This window comes from Leptinotarsa decemlineata, unplaced genomic scaffold (assembly GCF_025532065.1).
Source record: "Leptinotarsa decemlineata unplaced genomic scaffold, Ldec_3_MD MMD2_tig00078422_RagTag_RagTag, whole genome shotgun sequence".
In the NCBI taxonomy this organism is placed as follows: domain Eukaryota; kingdom Metazoa; phylum Arthropoda; class Insecta; order Coleoptera; family Chrysomelidae; genus Leptinotarsa; species Leptinotarsa decemlineata.
The window spans coordinates 18,344,698-18,363,300 of NW_027412747.1; the positions used below are offsets into that span (position 1 = coordinate 18,344,698).

At 34.7% G+C, this 18,603-nt stretch overlaps 1 protein-coding gene across 2 annotated transcripts; it reads right to left on the minus strand.

The window, feature by feature from the left end:
* Positions 1–4,074: 4,074 nt before the first annotated feature.
* On the minus strand, positions 4,075–9,562 carry LOC111510589 (A-kinase anchor protein 14). 2 transcript variants are annotated; one of them, XM_074186144.1, is made up of 4 exons: positions 9,266–9,559; positions 8,598–8,875; positions 6,411–6,518; positions 4,075–4,251 (listed from the first exon to the last, which is right to left on the minus strand). In XM_074186144.1, exons 1-4 carry the CDS (start codon positions 9,357–9,359, stop codon positions 4,129–4,131), a joined length of 603 nt encoding a protein of 200 aa, XP_074042245.1. In that variant the 5' UTR covers positions 9,360–9,559; the 3' UTR covers positions 4,075–4,128. The 2 variants fall into 2 exon arrangements, with proteins under 2 accessions (XP_074042245.1, XP_023022278.2); XM_023166510.2 differs by lacking the exon at positions 6,411–6,518 and having other exon boundaries at positions 9,266–9,562.
* Between the last annotated feature and the right edge of the window lie 9,041 nt (positions 9,563–18,603).

Consider the following 18,603-nt stretch of genomic DNA (forward strand, 5'->3'; position numbering starts at 1 on the left):
TTACAAACATATTAAAAAAATACTACTTCTTTACTGAATAAACACGCCCGAGGAAGCCATTGTATGGTTAAACACGTGTTGCCTTTTTGTAAAAGTGTTCAGTGAAAATTTTACAATAAAGTGTTTTTTGAATATGTTAGTTATGAATTTTCATAAAGTATCCGCCAATTCCATCATATAACACAATCACAATACATTACTTTTAGAAAAATAGGTAACTTATAAATAGGTTAATCAATCAATCAATCAAAATATGCTTTATTATCAAAGAATAACATCTTGTTGACAAAGCCTGTATAAATAAAATAAATTAAATAAAATAATATGAATAACATTTAGATAATTATTTACTTAGTGTACATAGTATACATAGTCACTTTATGAAATTGAATTGTTAAAAAGCAATCAGTCACTCATTTGAAATTTAAAATATAACAAACAATACTAGGTATACGATATCAAAATGTAAAGTTTTGGTATATTTATTATTAGTCTATTATATCCGCATAATATTCTTCCAAACTATAATAGGTTCTATCGGAAAGAACTCTTTTTACAGTTTTTCTGAAGCCAGTGTTGGACTGTATATTTTTGATATAATTTGGAAGCCGATCTTGCAGCCGATATATATAATGGAGTCCTTAACTAGAGTGGAATATGGTAAAGGTAGTTTGATATGGTCACTTTGGCGGGTGGCATATCTACTATCTGTAATTAAATTTTGTTTATGTTTATAAATGAGACACACTGTTTTAAGTATAAATATACACACTACCGTGAGGAGGTTATGTTGCTTGAAGTGAACTCTACACGAATCGCGAAATTTTAATTTACAGAGGTATCTCAGGGCTCTTTTTTGTGAAACAAAAACACTTTGAAGAGCATTTCCACTGCACACTCCCCAGAATGGGATACCATATCGCAAATGTGTAGTATACTGACTTTGCGATTGTGTAACCTAGTTCGTTTGCAGCAATTTTTACAACGTAACAACCAGAGGACAATTTTTCATTCAGGTTTTTGACATGTTCATTAAATTTGAGACCGTTGTCAATGTATAGTCCTAAAAATTTAGAAAACACACTGTTTTCAATGATCTGGTGGTTGATAGAAATATCAGATACTGCGCATTTGAAGGACACTATCTTGGTTACTTATTGACATTTTATGAAAACAAATTTAATGAAGGTGAATGACTAACTCCTTTCTGGTCGTTTAAAAGAGAATTTGAATATTTTCTCTTAATGATCTTGAAGATTTCAGTAAGTTTAATCAACTAAAATAAAGGTCAAAAATTGAATCTGTTGGTATCTTTAACTCTGATATGATTCTTTGACGAGTCTTTTTTCTCATTAAATATAATTTTTACAGCATTCCATAGTTCTCCAGAATTAACTATCTATTCAAATTTCAAATTGATAATACTGAACTTTGGTAGATTTTATTAAAATTAATAATTTAGTTCTATACGTTTTGTACCTTTGTCTAAAAATTTATTTTCAGGGTATTTCTGAAATTTGCTACAGCTAATTCAACATTCCACTCGTCTTTCAATCCCATTTTCCCCCTAATTTTCATTCTAATAGTATTCTCATCAACATAAGTTTGAATTTTTTTATATAAAATTATTAAAATTATCAAAATTTTCTAACTGATAAAATTAATTTCAATTCAAAATTTCAAATAATTTGTATAACTTTCTATAATTCACAAATGATTAATACTTGGTTAATAATGTTTATAACATATAATTTGTAAAATAGTTGAATAATGATCAGTAATTTCACATTTAAAGAAATATTTGAGAAGGAAAGGTTTTCGCTCTCTACTTCTTTATCTTCATACACAAAAATGTGAGAATCTTCTAAAGAAAATTTTCTATCGATCAGTATATACCAACGATACAACCGAATAAATATTTGCTGAGATATGGAGCTACAAAAACATGACATTAAAACGGGCAAAACTTTTGAAACAACTCAATGATGAGTTGAGATGAAAAATCAAACTTGCAGGAGTGCACACTTCTATTTGCTACCAAATGTAATAATTGTTGTCTAAAAATATGTGATGGAAATGGCCAAAACTGGATTGAAATCTATGATGTTCTTAGGTTTTTTCCGGTGGGTTGACTAATACTTGACTACACAGAATAATCAAAATTAATTTTATTTCACTTGGGATACAACAAACACTTATTCTCGCTGCTTCTAGAGTGGCGGGAAATCATCGTACATCCGCGGGCTCTTAGGTACGTCACATTTGGTTTATGGTTACCAGTGGCGGCCGGGGTAATTTTTTTCGGGCATAATTTACAACAATATTTAATTGAGATTTTCACTGAACAGTTTACAAAACCATAAAACGTGTTTCAGTATACAATAGCAACTTCAGGGGTGTTCAGGTTCAGTCTAACTAAATTTTACCTAATTAGTAAATTATGACTATTTTTCATCCTCAATGACTAATAATTTCACCTGAGTTTATGTATAAACTAATCACTAGTTTGACCATTAATGAACAAATTTGAATAACTCGAGATTACTAGCTAATTAACAATCTCTGAAAACAAATTTAATAAGGGGGAATTATTCAATTCTATTCAGTCAGTGAATATTTCAAATTCTTGCGTCCATTGATTTTCAAGCATTCCAAGAAATTCAGTTCCAAACCTCTCTCTTTCAAATATAACTCAATCAATCATTTATTTCCTTCAATTGACAACATACATTGTATAGGGATAGTCACAGATACTACACAACTATAAAAGTAACAAACTAATGAATGTATATTACAAAGAGGTGAATTAATTACTCAAAAATTCTGTCACAGTATAAAAAACTTTGTCCAATAAAAATATTTTGAGTTATTTTTTAAATTCTATTTACCTAGTACAATTTCTTACTGGAAGGAAAGAAATCTTTCACGTATAGTCACGAGGAATTGGGCAAATTTGGATATGCAGTTGGTTACCTCGTTCACAGGCAGATGGAGCGACGACAAACCTGTTGTTTGTTGTAGTCTTCAGCTTAGTTCGAGGAATGATACTCTGACGGAATTCGATTTTCAATTATCGGAAATCATCGACTTTATGTTGATGATATACACTACCTTGCACTGACGAGTGGCCAAACAGCCCGAAACCGGTCTGCAAGTGTGTTCCAATAATTGAAAATCTATTGCGGCAGTTGTATCGCCAACAGCATATGCAGGAATAACTTCAGTGAAGAATCCTGCACTGACACCTGTCGGATATAATCCAACGCCCTTCGTGGTATTAGCCAGGGGAGTAGTTGTTTTCTGATAGGTGTCAGTCCATTAACCTACTGTGTAGGGTGTTGAGACTGGCCTGAACGAATTGTTCTTTTAGATGATTTGATTTATAGCCAGTCTTCAAGTATGCTCACTGACTATACGTGAATGAATCCCATATCTCAAACGAGATTCCACCTGGGCATGGTAGAAGTTCATTAACTGTTCACGAGTTAGAATAGTCTTTAAATTGTAGATCAAGTAATAGAATGAATTAAGGTTAGATATTAATGATTCACAATGTGTTTTGAACTCAAGATTTTTATCTAGTTCAATACCCAGGAATTTCACAGTATCACTGGTTGCAATTTCTTGACTAGATAGTTCAATCTTGAAATCCTCACTGTGATATTGTGCTGTCTGAAATTTAACAATATTTGTTTTGCCTGGATTGAATGATAATTTATTTTACCAGAACCACTTCATCAAAGACTCTAATATAGATTCATATTCATTTTGTAAGATGTTGTTAGATTTGTTAGAAATATTCAGTGATATATCATCAGCATATAATGTAAATTGTATCCTAGGAAATATTGCACCGATTTCATTAATCAGTGTCACTATTTTCCTTTTCGTCATAACACGCTATAATCGTATTCGAACTTATCTACTTCTGCCTAATAATTGTTCAAAACGGTGGAATTGGTACCTCTTGTAAATAATTAACACCTGGTAGACGAGCTGAAAGAAATCTAGCAATGGACTTTCATTTACATTGCTCTTGCAGCTGAAATCATTCTAAGGAAAATAGTTGTGTCGATCTTTTATACTATTCTATATTCGCCCTTAACCCTACATTTTAAAAGATTCACTTTAATAATGCACTTTTTGGAAAAATTTGATTTTTGCATCTAAGATAAACATCAACCATTTCTCATTGAATTTCGATATTTCAGCTTCATGGACGGTACTATTCGTTTCCAGACGATAGGTAACCTGAAAAATGGGAATAATGTATTTATTTATTCAACAATGCGTAACCTCCAGTAGTAAAACTACATTGTATAAATTCAAGGCAGTTAACACTGCTACTAATCTACACACATCGGAAAAGTCTAGGGATATTTTTATAACATACTAAATATCATAAAAATAAATGCTTGAGGTCGTTTAATTTGGTACTCTCGACCACCCTGTAGATTTCTATGGGTTGAACAAATCCTGCAAAAACGGTAACTAATCTTTTATCAAGTTTTTTACAAACTGTAGGTTTTCGGCTAAAATGAATAATCTGAAAGTGTCGAGTTTGTACATTCTATGCAGTTCTTGCTCAGCAATTAAACTGGAAATATTGTGCTTCAACATGGAACGCCATCACTTACCATTGGCTGAGATGAATAGAGCTGTAGGGCTTCTTCAAGGTGGCATGCGACAAAATGATGTAGCTCTTCGTTTGGGGGTCTCCCAAAGTGTTATCAGTCGATTGTGGCGGCGTTTCCATGAAACTGGCAGTCCAGACGAACAACATCCAGGGCGAGGACGCGCTACAACTGTAGTTCAAGACCGATTTTTGGTCTTAACCGCAAGAAGACAACCGACAATCACAACATCTGAGTTGGTTAACGTGTTGCAGCAGACGCACCAGGTAACTATTGGTCGTGATACTGTCAGAAATCGACTGCATGAAGCAGATCTCCACAACAGAAGGTCACTTAGATGTCCACCTTTGTCGAGAGTCAATCGCGGTAGAAGATTAGAGTGGTGTCAAGAACATCAAAACTGGGATGCAAATGATTGGGCCACAGTTTTGTTTACAGACGAATCCAGATTTGGATTTCATCCAGATTCTCGTCGAGTAAGACTGTGGAGACGACCTGGAAATAATGAACGTTTGAGACACGTCCAGGAAGTACACACATACAGAGGTGGTACAGTAATGCTATGGGGCGGAATCATGATCGGCGGCAGAACCATGATCGGCGGCAGAACCGATCTCGTTTTTCCAAATCGCTCCCTCACAGCTCGATAGTACCTCGACACCATTCTTCTACCTATCGTCCGTCCGTCCGTTTGCTGGTGCTGTTGGTGAAAACTTCCACCTCATTGTATTGCTATGGCCAGCACTATCACCGGACCTGAATCCCTAGTGGTGCCATATGTGTGTTTGTTTACGAACTTCCTAGCCCATCTAGTATACAGCTATCGGAAACCTATCTAGATAATGAGTAATGCGTACCATACTTGTATTTATGGAATTCAATTGCAAACATCCTTCTAGGATGTACATGAAAGTTAATTTCAGAAAGAAGACCCAATTCTGGAATTGGGGATGGTTGGGTCAAAAGTAAGTGGGTCTTTTCGACCCTCCACCGCAACGCGCATGGGTTTATTGTGGCTTACACCTATTCACACTCAACAAAACTTCTGCAACAGCTTCTTAACGAAGCCGATTAGTTTGTATGGTGAGTGGTCTTTCAGGTCAGATTTTAAGAGTGTGGCTCTATCGAACTATGAAAACCCGATTAAGTCTGAAGCACAAAGTATAGGCTCTGCTGTTTCACCATTTACCGAACAGAGGCGACACACTTTTTCTTCCGGCAGTCCGAATCTCTGCATGTGATGATTCAAATTACAGTGACCTGTAAGAAGGCCTGAAAGACATCGTAGTTCATCCCTACTTTATAAAACAACTGTTTGATTTCAAGCTTCGAAGGGTGAATGAACGCATTGGAGTGAGCCAATCCTGGAAGAATTTGCCAGAAGCCATTAAATATTCTTGCCTTCCAGACCAGTGTGGCCATACATCCAGACCAAAAACGATTTGTTGAATCTTTCTATTGAAGTCAGTGGTTTTTGGCAATTTGCTACTACTTAGACCTTGTTCGGTAGGATCCAAGAGCTTGCAACGCCGCTCAACTGTACGATACATTTTTTGTTGACTTGTGAGCACAACTCTTTCGACATGTCCATAGGGACAGTCGCGGTATTTCGCGATGCGTCATGCATTTGCTGACTGGGACATCGGTCAGGGCCGGCTTCAGATTCATTACAATATTTAACTTCATTTTCGGATAAGAAAGCGTAATTACATTTTTACTACTGCTAATGGTGATAAAAGAAACGTGGTTCTATGAAAAGTAGACGTTTATAAATACCTGAACAGGGCATCTCTTTGGTAACACCTTCGAAACTTCAATTGTAAAAAACACACTTGCCGTTGCCTGAGCGATTGGGTAATATCGCGTTGGTAATGACCAGATAGCCTGAAAGGAATTACAAATTCAACGGTCGATTCCAGGAAAATGAAATCCATTCTTTCTCAAGCATACATTTATTGAACATTATTGAAAATGCGATACTATATACACCATCTACTGGTTTAGAAGAGACTTTTATGAATAAAAGCCAATACTAAACCTCAGTGAAAACAAACACAAAACATTATAAAGTCATTGTCCGTTTTCATGACCCTTCTTCAAACTGTAATATTGGGTGATCGGGATTCGACGAAGTCGACGAAGGCCGTTTATTTGCCTGGTTCTGATTGGCGAAGGTTCTACCGATGAGATACTTATCGAAGTGCTTGAAAATATGGTAGTCGGTTGACGAGAAGTCTAATGGTGGGTGGGTCCAATCTTTGATACATTAGCAAAGAATAAAAATTAGCAGTCGTTAAATCAATGTTTGGGTGAAGCAAACACTTTCATGGAATTAATATTTCCTCCATTCTGAATACAGAAAATAAAAAAAGAGATTTTAGCAATGGCAAAAATTATCTACTAAAACTAAATACAACAGTCATTAACACTCATGACAGTTAACAAATCAAAGGTATCCGTAAGGTATCAAATACGGTTTTATTTTCATTATTTTTTTTTATTATAACATTTTATTTATTTAATTATTAAATATTATAAAATATTAATATAAAAATTAATTGGCGCTCCAAGACGACTTCATTGATTCCAGTGGCGCATTTGCTTTTTCAGCTGCAGGAAAATCCGGAAAAACCTGCAGCACCACATCATTTGAAGATCTGGATCTGCCAGAACACTTCGTGACACGACTATCGTCAAACTTAAACCAGTCTGTTTCGTCTTTGACCAAGGCATTATAATGACCAAATTCAATGCCAGAACCACAGTGAACAATGACTGGATGAATATTATTATAGTGGTCTGCTAGATTGAAGTGTTCATCTATTTTGAACCTTCAAAAGAGTTTGGTGCTTCCGTCAGAAGTTGAGTTTTGTTTGAAGATCATCAGTGTTATTAATAGATTGACTAGTGCCTCAGCTATACTTGTTTCCTTATAACAGTCAATTAGTTTGGCGCATGTTTGGCAATACTGTCGATCATCACCTGTTGAAAATTCCATTTTCAGTTGATTTAACAATAAGCTTTGCTCGGACTGGTTATTAGTCATATTACGAAATGCTAGATGAGGTTCCAGAAATTCACATACGTTTTTGCTACCTCTTGAACATTTACTACAAAGTAAACAAGTGAGGATTTTTTCAGAAAAATATTCACAAACACAAGGCAAGATAGACTGTATGGAATCATTCAATCCAGAGTGGCCAGAAGTATTGATTCTGCTATTGTTTTGCCCACGAAGAGTACCTATTCAACAAGAACCCCAAGAATTCAGAACAATCCTTTTGTTGTCCTAACGAGTATCTAGTGGACTTCAAATACTCCAGAAAATCGGTTGGAGGGAAAGATGATACATTCTTACGAAACTACAACTGCATGAACAGGTGTTTGAGTTTGGTGAATAAGTAGGAACATTCTCGTCATGAACAACAATTGTAAAATGCTATTCATGTAGCAAGTGTTTCCTGAATTATCTAATTCAATTTTCTTCTCAACATTTTCAGGACACCTCTCTACTGATACGTAAGGAAGAACATGTTTCACATAATCTGCATAAGAACCATTTCTCAAGCTGCGATCGATCCTTTCAAGTAAAGTAGGGTTTCGTAGGGGGATCGATTCGGCTCTTGCTTCATGAAGCTATTCCACTGGAAGGGAACCAGAACCACGAGGACTGCAACTCATATTTGGGGGGCAAGAATGACCTAATAATATTTTGGAATCGATGCCGTACAATATGAATAACCTTCAACCGTGACAAATGACCTTCAATCTGAGAAATTTTTATATTTTCAATTACAAAAATTCAGCAGGGGCTCGCAGGGAATGATATGAAATAAAACTACTTTCACTGCAAATTTGAATTTTTTCTCGAAATCTCGACTTTTAACTAAAGCAGTTTTGTAGATCGGTTTCTTGAATATTAATGTATTTTATCGAGGTTTTATCTATTCTAAAAACTTTTACCTCGTACTCATGCAAACTGGAAACTCTTTCCTCCCTGGTTCTGAGAAAATATATTGCATACAACCATTCCTCCACAACTGGAAAGGAGGAAAGATATTCGTTTATTTTCGCTGCGCCTAATTTTATGGTGAACTTCTCAATGGTCGGCCAAGAGCTAAATTCCCGCTTTTCGTCGATGAAAGTATAGTACTCCGCTGAATATACTGAAGATCTGAATTCGTAATTTTCTGTAGATACGACGCTGAATGATTTTTGCCCAGTCTCTGTTGTTATTGTACCTTAATAATAATAACAATAATAATCTTTATTTCCGTAGACTTCAAAATGCAAGTATAGGAGCAGTCATATGAGATTATACGCTGTCTGTTCAAAAAATAAACATGCTGAACAGCTGAAACTGTGAACATATATTCGAGGCGAGTGTACCAACACAAAACAATCGCTAATCGAATGTAGGTAGCCCGCGAAATTTGAAAATTCATCCTATTTTCTGAACAGTCCATGTATCACAAACGCGCATAGAAAATCAGATGGTCTGCCTATAATTTTTGTTGTTGAACCACAGTGAACATTTTTATGTTCTTTTGCCCAAAGAATATTTTTTAAATTCTACTATTCAGATAACATTTGAAATATTCAAAATTGTCATTAATTATACGATAACTTACTTTCAGCTTCCTGGATGATATTGTCTACGAAATTTTCTGCAAATAATGCTATATCCAAATACTGGCAACACTCGTTTCCTACAATTCCTGTCATTTTGAAGAATTCCACTCGGAAAGATTTCAGAAAACCACCCCAATGAAATTATCATCACAAATTAACATCCCTCCCATCAAAAACCCCAGTACCATCAGTTTCAACACATTTATCAGAATACTTTTGAATTCGTCTGAAAACTCAATTTGTCTTTCCTTGATTAATTTTCTATCATTTCTGATGAGTATCTGTCAATAATTTGACAAAAATCGAGCCTACTTGTAGTGATCTGTGTTTTTCTAACTAGGTTATACCGAAATTTTGTATAATTTTGGTTGCAATACACTGAGAGCTTATTTCAATATACGTTACCTGCTCAAAAAATAAGATCAATTTTCATGTTTCTCAAAAAATATTTATTTTATCATCAATTCATATTTTGTCCCCTTTAAATTAGTCTGGTTCACATGTACTCGATTTAGCTCTTTTTGGTGACATTTTTCAGCCCTGTCCAAATATTATGACCAAGGTGTCATTCGATTCGTATTTTTGCCTAGAAAGTTTAAGGAAAGGTCCGAAAACGCGCCGATAAAAATTACAAAAGTTATAAACAATTAACTGAAAAAAAATGGGGCTTTAGTTTTTTCTTAATATCTCGGAAAATTTTCAAAATTTTGAAAATTTGAAAAAAGATTTGAAAAGATCAAATAGAAAATAGAGCCAAAAGCGGGTAGTCTGGCTTCCGCGCGCCTTTCGTCACTATGACATAAAAACAAAAAAAAATATTTAAACATATCAAATGTAAATATTGAGGAATGAAAAAATTCTTATAATGTTGGGATACATCAATAAACAATAATCCGCAGTCAAAAAATTTTTATCCCAATTTTAACGTTAATTATAAATTTGTTAACTAATCACTTTTTCTGAATTGAAAGTTAATATAAAAATCCCTATAATTATCCTGGCATTTTTTCCTTTGGTGAAGTTATCCTTAATAGGCAAAAAAATGGATTACCGTTGCCAAAATAAAAAAAAATGTTATTTTCAATTTTTTTATTAATAATTGAAAATTATAATTAAAAAAAAATACATTACAATTTTTTTTAAATTTTTTATTGTTTCAATGTCTCATGGCTATAGCTATTGTTAATAAATTTATTATAAACAAATACATTGTTTTTAAGCAATTCGAAATTTTTTTTGCATTATGTTAATGGAAAAAAATCATGATTTTTAAAAAAAAAATGGTTCTTAAAAAAATTTCTTTGTTGCTGAAAAATGCGTTTGTTAATTAACAATCGTTTTTTGCAACTTAAAATCATAAATTCTATTATTCTTTAAGGTTTTGAAAAAACTTCTTTTCAATTATTTTTTAAATTGTTTATTTAAAAAAAATTTGTTATGAACAAGTTATTTTTTTTAATTATTTTTTTTCAATACTTTGTTCTATAATAAAAGTAACTAAGGTTTTTTTAATATCACAATAATAAAAGTTTTATAAAAAATAAATAAATTAAAAAAAAACGGTTCCTTAATTTTAATATTGAGTTGCAAAAAACGATTGTTTATTAACAAACGCATTTTTTAGTAAAAAAGAAATTTTTTTAAGAAACCATTTTTTTTCTAAAAATCATGATTTTTTTCAATTAACATAATGCAGAAAAAAATTGATAATTAGTTTTTAGCCATGAGACATTGAAACAATAATAAATAAATAAAAAAATTGTAATGTAGTTTTTATAAAATTATAATTTTCAATAGCTGTAAAAAATTAAAAACAATATTATTAATTAGTTTTTAGCCATGAGACATTGAAACAATAAAAAAAATTGTAATGTATTTTTTATAAAATTATAATTTTCAATTGTTAATAAAAAAATAGAAAATAACAATTTTTTTTATTTTGGCAACGGTAATCTATTTTTTTGCCTATTAAGGATAACTTCACCAAAGGAAAAAAATGCCAGGGTTTTAGTTTAATAATTATAGGGATTTTTATATTAACTTTCAATTCAGAAAAAGTTATTAATTAACAAATTTATAATTAACGTTAAAATTGGGATAAAAAATTTTTAACTGCGGATTATTGTTTATTGATGAATCCCAACAGTACATGAATTTTTTCATTCCTCAATATTGACATTTAATATGTTTAAATGATTTTTTTTTGTTTTTATGTCAAAGTGACGAAAGGCGCGCGGAAGCCAGACTACCCGCTTTTGGCTCTATTATCAGGGCTCTCTAAAAATTATAAATAATCGAGATACAGTTTCGGGAGTCGGGACTTTTTTTACGCAAATTCATTGATCTTTTCACAAATCTTTTTTCAAATTTCCAAAATTTTGAAAATTTTCCGAGATATTAAGAAAAAACTAAAGCCCCATTTTTTTCAGTTAATTGTTTATAACTTTTGTAATTTTTATCGGCGCGTTTTCGGACCTTTCCTTAAACTTTCTAGGCAAAAATACGAATCGAATGACACCTTGGTCGTAATTTTTGGACAGGGCTGAAAAATGTCACCAAAAAGAGGCTGAAAATTGTTACAAAAAAAAGTACATGTGAACTAGACTAAATGTGATACACTCGTGTATTTTTTCTAATCCTCAAAGCAGTTGTGATATGCTCTTTTTGGAATGTCCTTGAGCTCTTACAGAGATTTGGTTTTAATCTCCACAATCGTCGCAAAAATGCGTTCTTTCATTAGTCTCTTCAATCTTGAAAAACAGGAAAGAGTCGCAGGGAGTCAAATCTGGTAAACACGGTGGCTGAGTAATGATTATGGTGGTATTTTTGGCCAAAAAATTACGAATTACGATTTCGTTTTAGAGTATCACTACTCTAACCAAGCTGAAGCGAACGACAAATAACAAATTTGTCATCGCTCTATCTGGTAAACAAGGCACTAAACATCGATTCCAGCAGTTGTATCGCCAACAGCATATGCAGGAAATTCTTCTGTGAAGATTCCTCCACTGACACTTGTTATATATGATCCAACAGCCTTCGTGGTATTAGCCAGGGAAATAGTTGTTTTCTGATAGGTGTCAGTCCATCAATCTACAGTGTAGATAAGTCGAGACTGGACTGAACGAATTGTTCTTTTGGTTGATTTGATTTACAGCCAGTCTTCAAGTATGCCCACGGAATATATGTAAAACTTTCGAAACAATTCTCGTATCCTTTTTTTGTAAAAAAGATATTAAAATAATTAGAACATTTAGGTATCTGTTGGGTATTTTTGTTTGCTTGCTCTGACTCAGATTAGGTTCAAACATAGAATTTTTATTGCTTGATGATTTATACCAATCCAATAGAGGGAGATTTTTTATAATATTATTAGTTTTGCGAGATCCTGAACAGAATTTCTTGCCGAAAACGAAACCAAATAATGAATAATAATCGTAATTTACCTGATTTCCCCAAAAAACAGTGTCATTCCACAGTTACATTTGTTTTTGAAGAAGTACGAGAGGAGCCGTTGAGATTGCCAGACCTAAAATCATGGATTTTTATCTCTGTGGGATAGAGATATCGAAGGGTTATCTTATTGTTGTTACAAACCGGAAGCATATGAAAACAGGAATTTGTGTGACATTTCAACGGGATTTTTGCTAACCGCGTGGGATCTGACCTCATGAAGAGTTTTCAGAAAATGTATTGAACAGAATAGGTGACATTTTCAATGGCTACAAATGCAATTATTGTATTTCCTTTCATTTTCGAAAATACCTGACAACAGGTATTGACAACAGGTATTTTCGAAACTGTGTAAAAATAATTTGATAAACCCAAATAAATCGAAGAACTGCTAAGAATAAAATATAACATTTTGCTATACTAAAACGGAAATTTGCGCTATTGAATTGTGTGCGGAGAGATTAGAAGAATCCAACCTCATATACTAGTCAATAAGAATATTCTCGGACAGTCAAGCGGCGTTGGAAGCTCTTGGCTCCTTTCGAGCAACGTCTAAATTGGTAGCAAATTGCCAAAAACAACTCTTCTTGATAGAGAGACTTAACAGATTGTCTCTGGTCTGGATTCCTGGCCATACTGGCCTGGAAGGCAATGAGGCTGCTGACTGCTTTGCAAAGGAGGGCGCTCTAAGCAGCTTAGCTTCATCGGATTAGAACCTGTCATTGGAGTCGCTTTAGGCTTTGTCAAACACCTGGATGGTGTAATACCCGACCATATATGTGTATTCTATTCATATATGGTTTTATCTATTATTATTATCAATTTAGCAGTGGCAGTCACCAGATGCAGATTTCTCCGCATCAAATTTTGAATATTAAGGCAGATCCAAAAAAGCTGTAGAGTTCGTGCCGAACTCACGAGTGCCGGTCTTTTGGAAATCTAACTGAACCGTGTAACTTTTTGAACTGACTCCCTCAGTTGTCCGACCGCCACCGTCCCAATTAAAAGACTCCTTCAGTCGTCCGATCGCCACCGTCCCAATTAACCGACTCCTTCGTATTCCCAAGTCCGAAAAACTGTCGCTAACACTCCTCCCTTTTACCGCCCCTGATTGGTCTGATCTTTGTTTAATATTCCCGAATTTTTCCATAACCCTTTCTACTCAAGACTTAAATCTTCTTTTCATAAAAGTCATTAGTCAGTTTTCATTTTAAATAAATTTTCGGACCCACCTATTCAGATATGGCCGAACTTCCTGTCCACGAAGCTGAAATGCAAACTCATAGCTTGCATTTTTATTCGTTCCCAGTATTATAACTTACAACAAAGAAACATAATGATGCCGTCAAGGTTCAACAATCATAACTTAAATTCAACGCTTACTCTGTTGAAAAAGTATTGATACCGAAAAACCGAGCGACCGACCCCGATCTTTATGAATAAAATTATATTTTTCGTTAACTATCGCACTGGCAGTTATTACACTGGCAAGAAGATTTATGGACTTCTGGCAGAATCTTCCAGGGTTGACTCACTCCAAGACGTTTATTCACCCTTCGAAGCTTGATACCAAGCAGTTGTTGGACTACTGTAGGGATGAACTACGAAGTCTAACTGGCCTTCTTACAGGTCACTGTTATTTAAATCATCACATGCAGAGACTCGGACTGTCGGAAGACAGTGTGTGTCGCCTCTGTTTCAAAAATTATGAAACAGCAGAGCACATACTTTGTGCTTGCCCCGCTAGGGACCGAATCAGGTTTTTAGAGTTCGGTAGAGCCATACTCTTACCATCTGATATGAAAGACAACTCACCATACAAACTAATCGGTCTCGTTAAGAAGGTTTATTTGGTCGAGTGTGAATAGGTGTGAGCCACAATAAACCTTTGCGGGTTGCGGTGGAGGGTGGAATAAACCCATTCACTTTGGACCTCACCTAACCTAACCTATACTCAAATAGGAACAATCGTATATTAAAATACAAAGACCAACTAATATATAGGTTGTATTATATGAAAATTCCCGTAGTGGGCGGAATTCAAAGTAATATTTAAAGCTCTTTGTATAAAAATAAATGATGATCAGAGCAGTATACTCTACTTTTGTTCTCTATGTCACTTTACCAGACAAAATTCAGATCTTTGTCACTTCCTATTTTTTTGAAATAATAGATAATGTGGCACTAAAAAGATATTATTAAAAAAGTGCATTCCTGTCGGCATTATCGACATGTATATCGAGCAGATGCGTATTGTTGCGACAGCCTGTATATTCCAATTTTCAAGTTCAGACTGGATGGTAATAGTGAACAGATTGTAGTATATAGCACACGGAATGTTTCGAAATGACTTGTTATTGCTCAGATTCAAATGTGTGACGTCGAAAATTCAAGAACACAAAGCGTAGTCAACGACCTTGATTCTGATTACATAATACAAATATAAACACAGATTTTTTGCAGTTATTGTTAATCACCAAAAATTTACAGGGGTGTCAGATCGAAGTATATTTCTTGATACTTATACTAATCCGGACTTCAACTCTGAACATATACAGTTTAGATAATTTTAAGAATTAGTTAATCTGACTTTCTAAAGAATCACTTTTATTGAATTTCATGAAACTCTATTTGACACATATTCAATTAACATGTAGAGTTTTAATGACTAGGAATGAGCTAATCAAAAATGATGCAGAAGAAGCTTAGACAGAATACCAAATTGAAAATAATATACCTCTACGAAATGATTCTTTAGGAATGCCCGATCATAAATTTATATACGATGGTGGTCCCAGAAATACCCGGACCAACAAAGAAAATAAAAAAAAAGTTTTTATTTTTCCAAATGATGTGGCTCTTTACACTCTTTCCAGCGACGTTCGATAAGTTCAATAGTATTTTTCGGACTTCGAAGAAGCACTTCAAATCATACAGAAGAAGCTATCCGAAGATGGGGACCTGAAAGATACTTTTGTGAAAAATTCAAGGCATTTCGTTGAACTACTAGGGGAAATCGAAGTTAAAGAGCAGGATCAACTGAGTTCCGACGTGGAAAGCCTCTTTACAATTTGGTCATTGAAGAAGCCCAGAAGAAGCTCCGAGTCTGGTTGAGATACGTAGACGACACCTTCATAATATGGAACCATGGGAATGCAGAACTAGACACTTTCCTGAAGTACATCAACAACGTAAGGCTTTCCATCACTTTCATAATGGAGAAGAAAATGCACAACGAATTGCCTTTTTTAGACGTATTGGTGAAGAGGACCGACACTAAATGGGAAACATCTGAATATCGAAAACCCACTCACACAGGACAGTATCTGAACCAGAAATCCAACAACCATCAATTGACTGAGAGAGTAATCATCAAGACTCTACTGGACCGTGCTTTTGGGCTCTGTAATACAAAGGAAGGTCTCGAAAAGGAACTAGGCATCACTAAAAATAACCTTCAACGGAATGGTTACTCCAAAGTGACGATAGAACAGGCTTTAGCTAGAAGACAGCAAGAACTCCACAAGGAAGAGAAGCCGTCACAACCAGTACTTGTACTTCCCTACATCAGAGGATTATCGGAAAGGCTAAGACGGATTGAGTCCAAGTATAACATCAGATCTGGAAACACTATCCGTAGCAGCCTCACGAAAACCAGGCTACCAAACGCAGACTGCGATTCCAAGAATTGCATTTACCGGATACCCTGCGAGTGCGGAGAATCATACATCGGTGGAACTAAGAGGCCATTGAAAGTTCGCATTGCTGAGCACAAGAAACACACCCAGCGAGGAGAAACCAGCAAATCCGGGATAGCAGAGCATGTTTGGACTCATCAACACAACATCAAGTGGGTTCAAGCTGAGATCATCCACGAAGAGGAACACTGGTTTAGGAGTAAATTCAAAGAAGCCGCATATATGTTGTCCAACAACGCATTTAGTCAAGCGAGCGTAGAGATACGTAACATATGGAAACCTCTTATCAAGCAAAAAACGACAAACTCCCGCCAAACGGTCATCTCCCGCCAAAACCAATGAAGCGGAAAGAGGGAAGAGTGGATAGGTGAAAGCACTCGAACGACTTATAAATACTCAGATCTCGGAAGGTCGTTTTTGATGATGCCTAGTTTCTCTTCGAGACTTTTCTTTGTATTGCAGAGCCCGAAGGCACAGTCTGGGAAGAATCTCGGAGGAATAAGTCCAGTTATCACCCGAAGACGATTGTGGATACTAACAATCGAAACGTTGTGACTTAACTTGGTTTGAAATCTTTTGATTTTTACTTTTTCATTTTTTGTTAATGATATTTTTAATTTTTTCAACTTTTTCAGATTTTATTAATATTTCAATTTTTATTTGTTTGTTTGTTGTTGTATGTTATTTCTTTGTAATTTCAGTTTTTTGTTCAATAAAATTGTTATTTTCGGTTAATCTTTTTGATTTTTTTTCAGGGTTATAAAATCAATTTATATTATATTAGACAATGGAATTCCGAACTGATGAAATCCCACGAAACATTGTCAACCACCTTCAAACAAACGTTTTTCGGACTTGTTACGTAAATTAATAATGTGGGTGAAATAATAGAATTTAACAATGTCAAATGAATTGCCATTAGAATCAAATTTCATTAATTAAAGTGTATACATGAAGACTTGCTTTCACTCCGAACTGGATATAATAATGTCAGGTCAGACAATTCCGCTTTCTGCTTCGATAAGTTTGTTGGGGGTTAAAATGGACACCAATATGTCTTGGCCCAATTATGTCGCTGGAATTGCAAAGGCTGCTTCTCAAAAGATTGGAACACTGTTCCGAACCAGAAAACTGTACATACCTCAGCAACTTTTGATGCTTTATAAAGCTCAGATCAGACCTTCTTTGGAGTATTGTTTTCATGTAAGGAGCTCTGTCTCCAAACATACCCTGAAGTTGCTGGATTCCATCCAGAAAAGAGCCATCCACCTGATTTGGAGACGCGAACATCACGTGCAACTTTGATAGCCTGGAACATCGGAGAAGGGTTGGAGATTTGTCTCTCTTCTATAGATACTTTCACGGGAGATGTTCAAATGACTTGGTACATTTTATTTCACCAAGAGCGGTACATATTAGAAATACGCCATGGACTGTGGCTGCTCATCGCTTTGGGGTTCAACTCAGTATACCACGAACTCCACTGTTTAAGAACTCTTTCATCTGGAGACCTTCGTTTATGTGGAATAAACTTCCTGAAAACGTTTTTGCAAATGGATGTAATCTCCAGCGATTCAAAACCAATGTGAATCGCTACTTTCGCACAGACACTGCTCTGAGAGGGCCTTATGGATTTTCCTGTAGTACTTGTGTTTTACCCATGAAAAAAAGATTTACTTTTCATAGCATTTTTATTAATATAAAGAGAGAACCCTGAATTCACTTCGTTTCTAAGAATTTTTAAAATTTTTTCTTTATTTTATTTTTTTAATGCATCATAAATTACAGAAATAATATTTCTATTCCGAAAGGCATATTTTGACAAGATTACAAATCGTGAAATTACAAAAATTAATTGGCGCTCCGAGGCGACTTCATTGATTCCAGTGACGCATTTGCTTTTTCAGCTACAGGAAAACTCGAAAAAACCTGCATCACCACATCATCTGAAGATTTTGATCTGCCAATGTCCTCTCCAGAGTGTGTCTCCAGAGGCTTCAATAAATTTGAAACATCGCCAGAACACTTCGTGACACGACTATCGTCAAACTTAAACCAGTCTGTTTAGTCTTTGACCAATGCGTAATAATGAGTTGATTCAACGCCAGAACCACAGTGAACAATGACTGCATGAATATTATAAGAGTGCTCTGCTAGATTGAAGTGTTCATCTATTTCCTAAGAGT

What these genes read in the sequence shown, in the direction of transcription:
- LOC111510589 (XM_074186144.1), bottom strand. Translation starts at nt 9,359, where the DNA reads ATGACAGGAATTGTAGGAAACGAGTGTTGCCAGTATTTGGATATAGCA. An exon ending in TATCATCCAGGAAGCTGAAA is followed by an intron (nt 8,876 to 9,265) that starts GTAAGTTATCGT and finishes ATTATTATTAAG; the next exon opens with GTACAATAACAACAGAGACT. An exon ending in CAAAGAGATGCCCTGTTCAG is followed by an intron (nt 4,252 to 6,410) that starts GTATTTATAAAC and finishes CCCATTTTTCAG; the next exon opens with GTTACCTATCGTCTGGAAAC.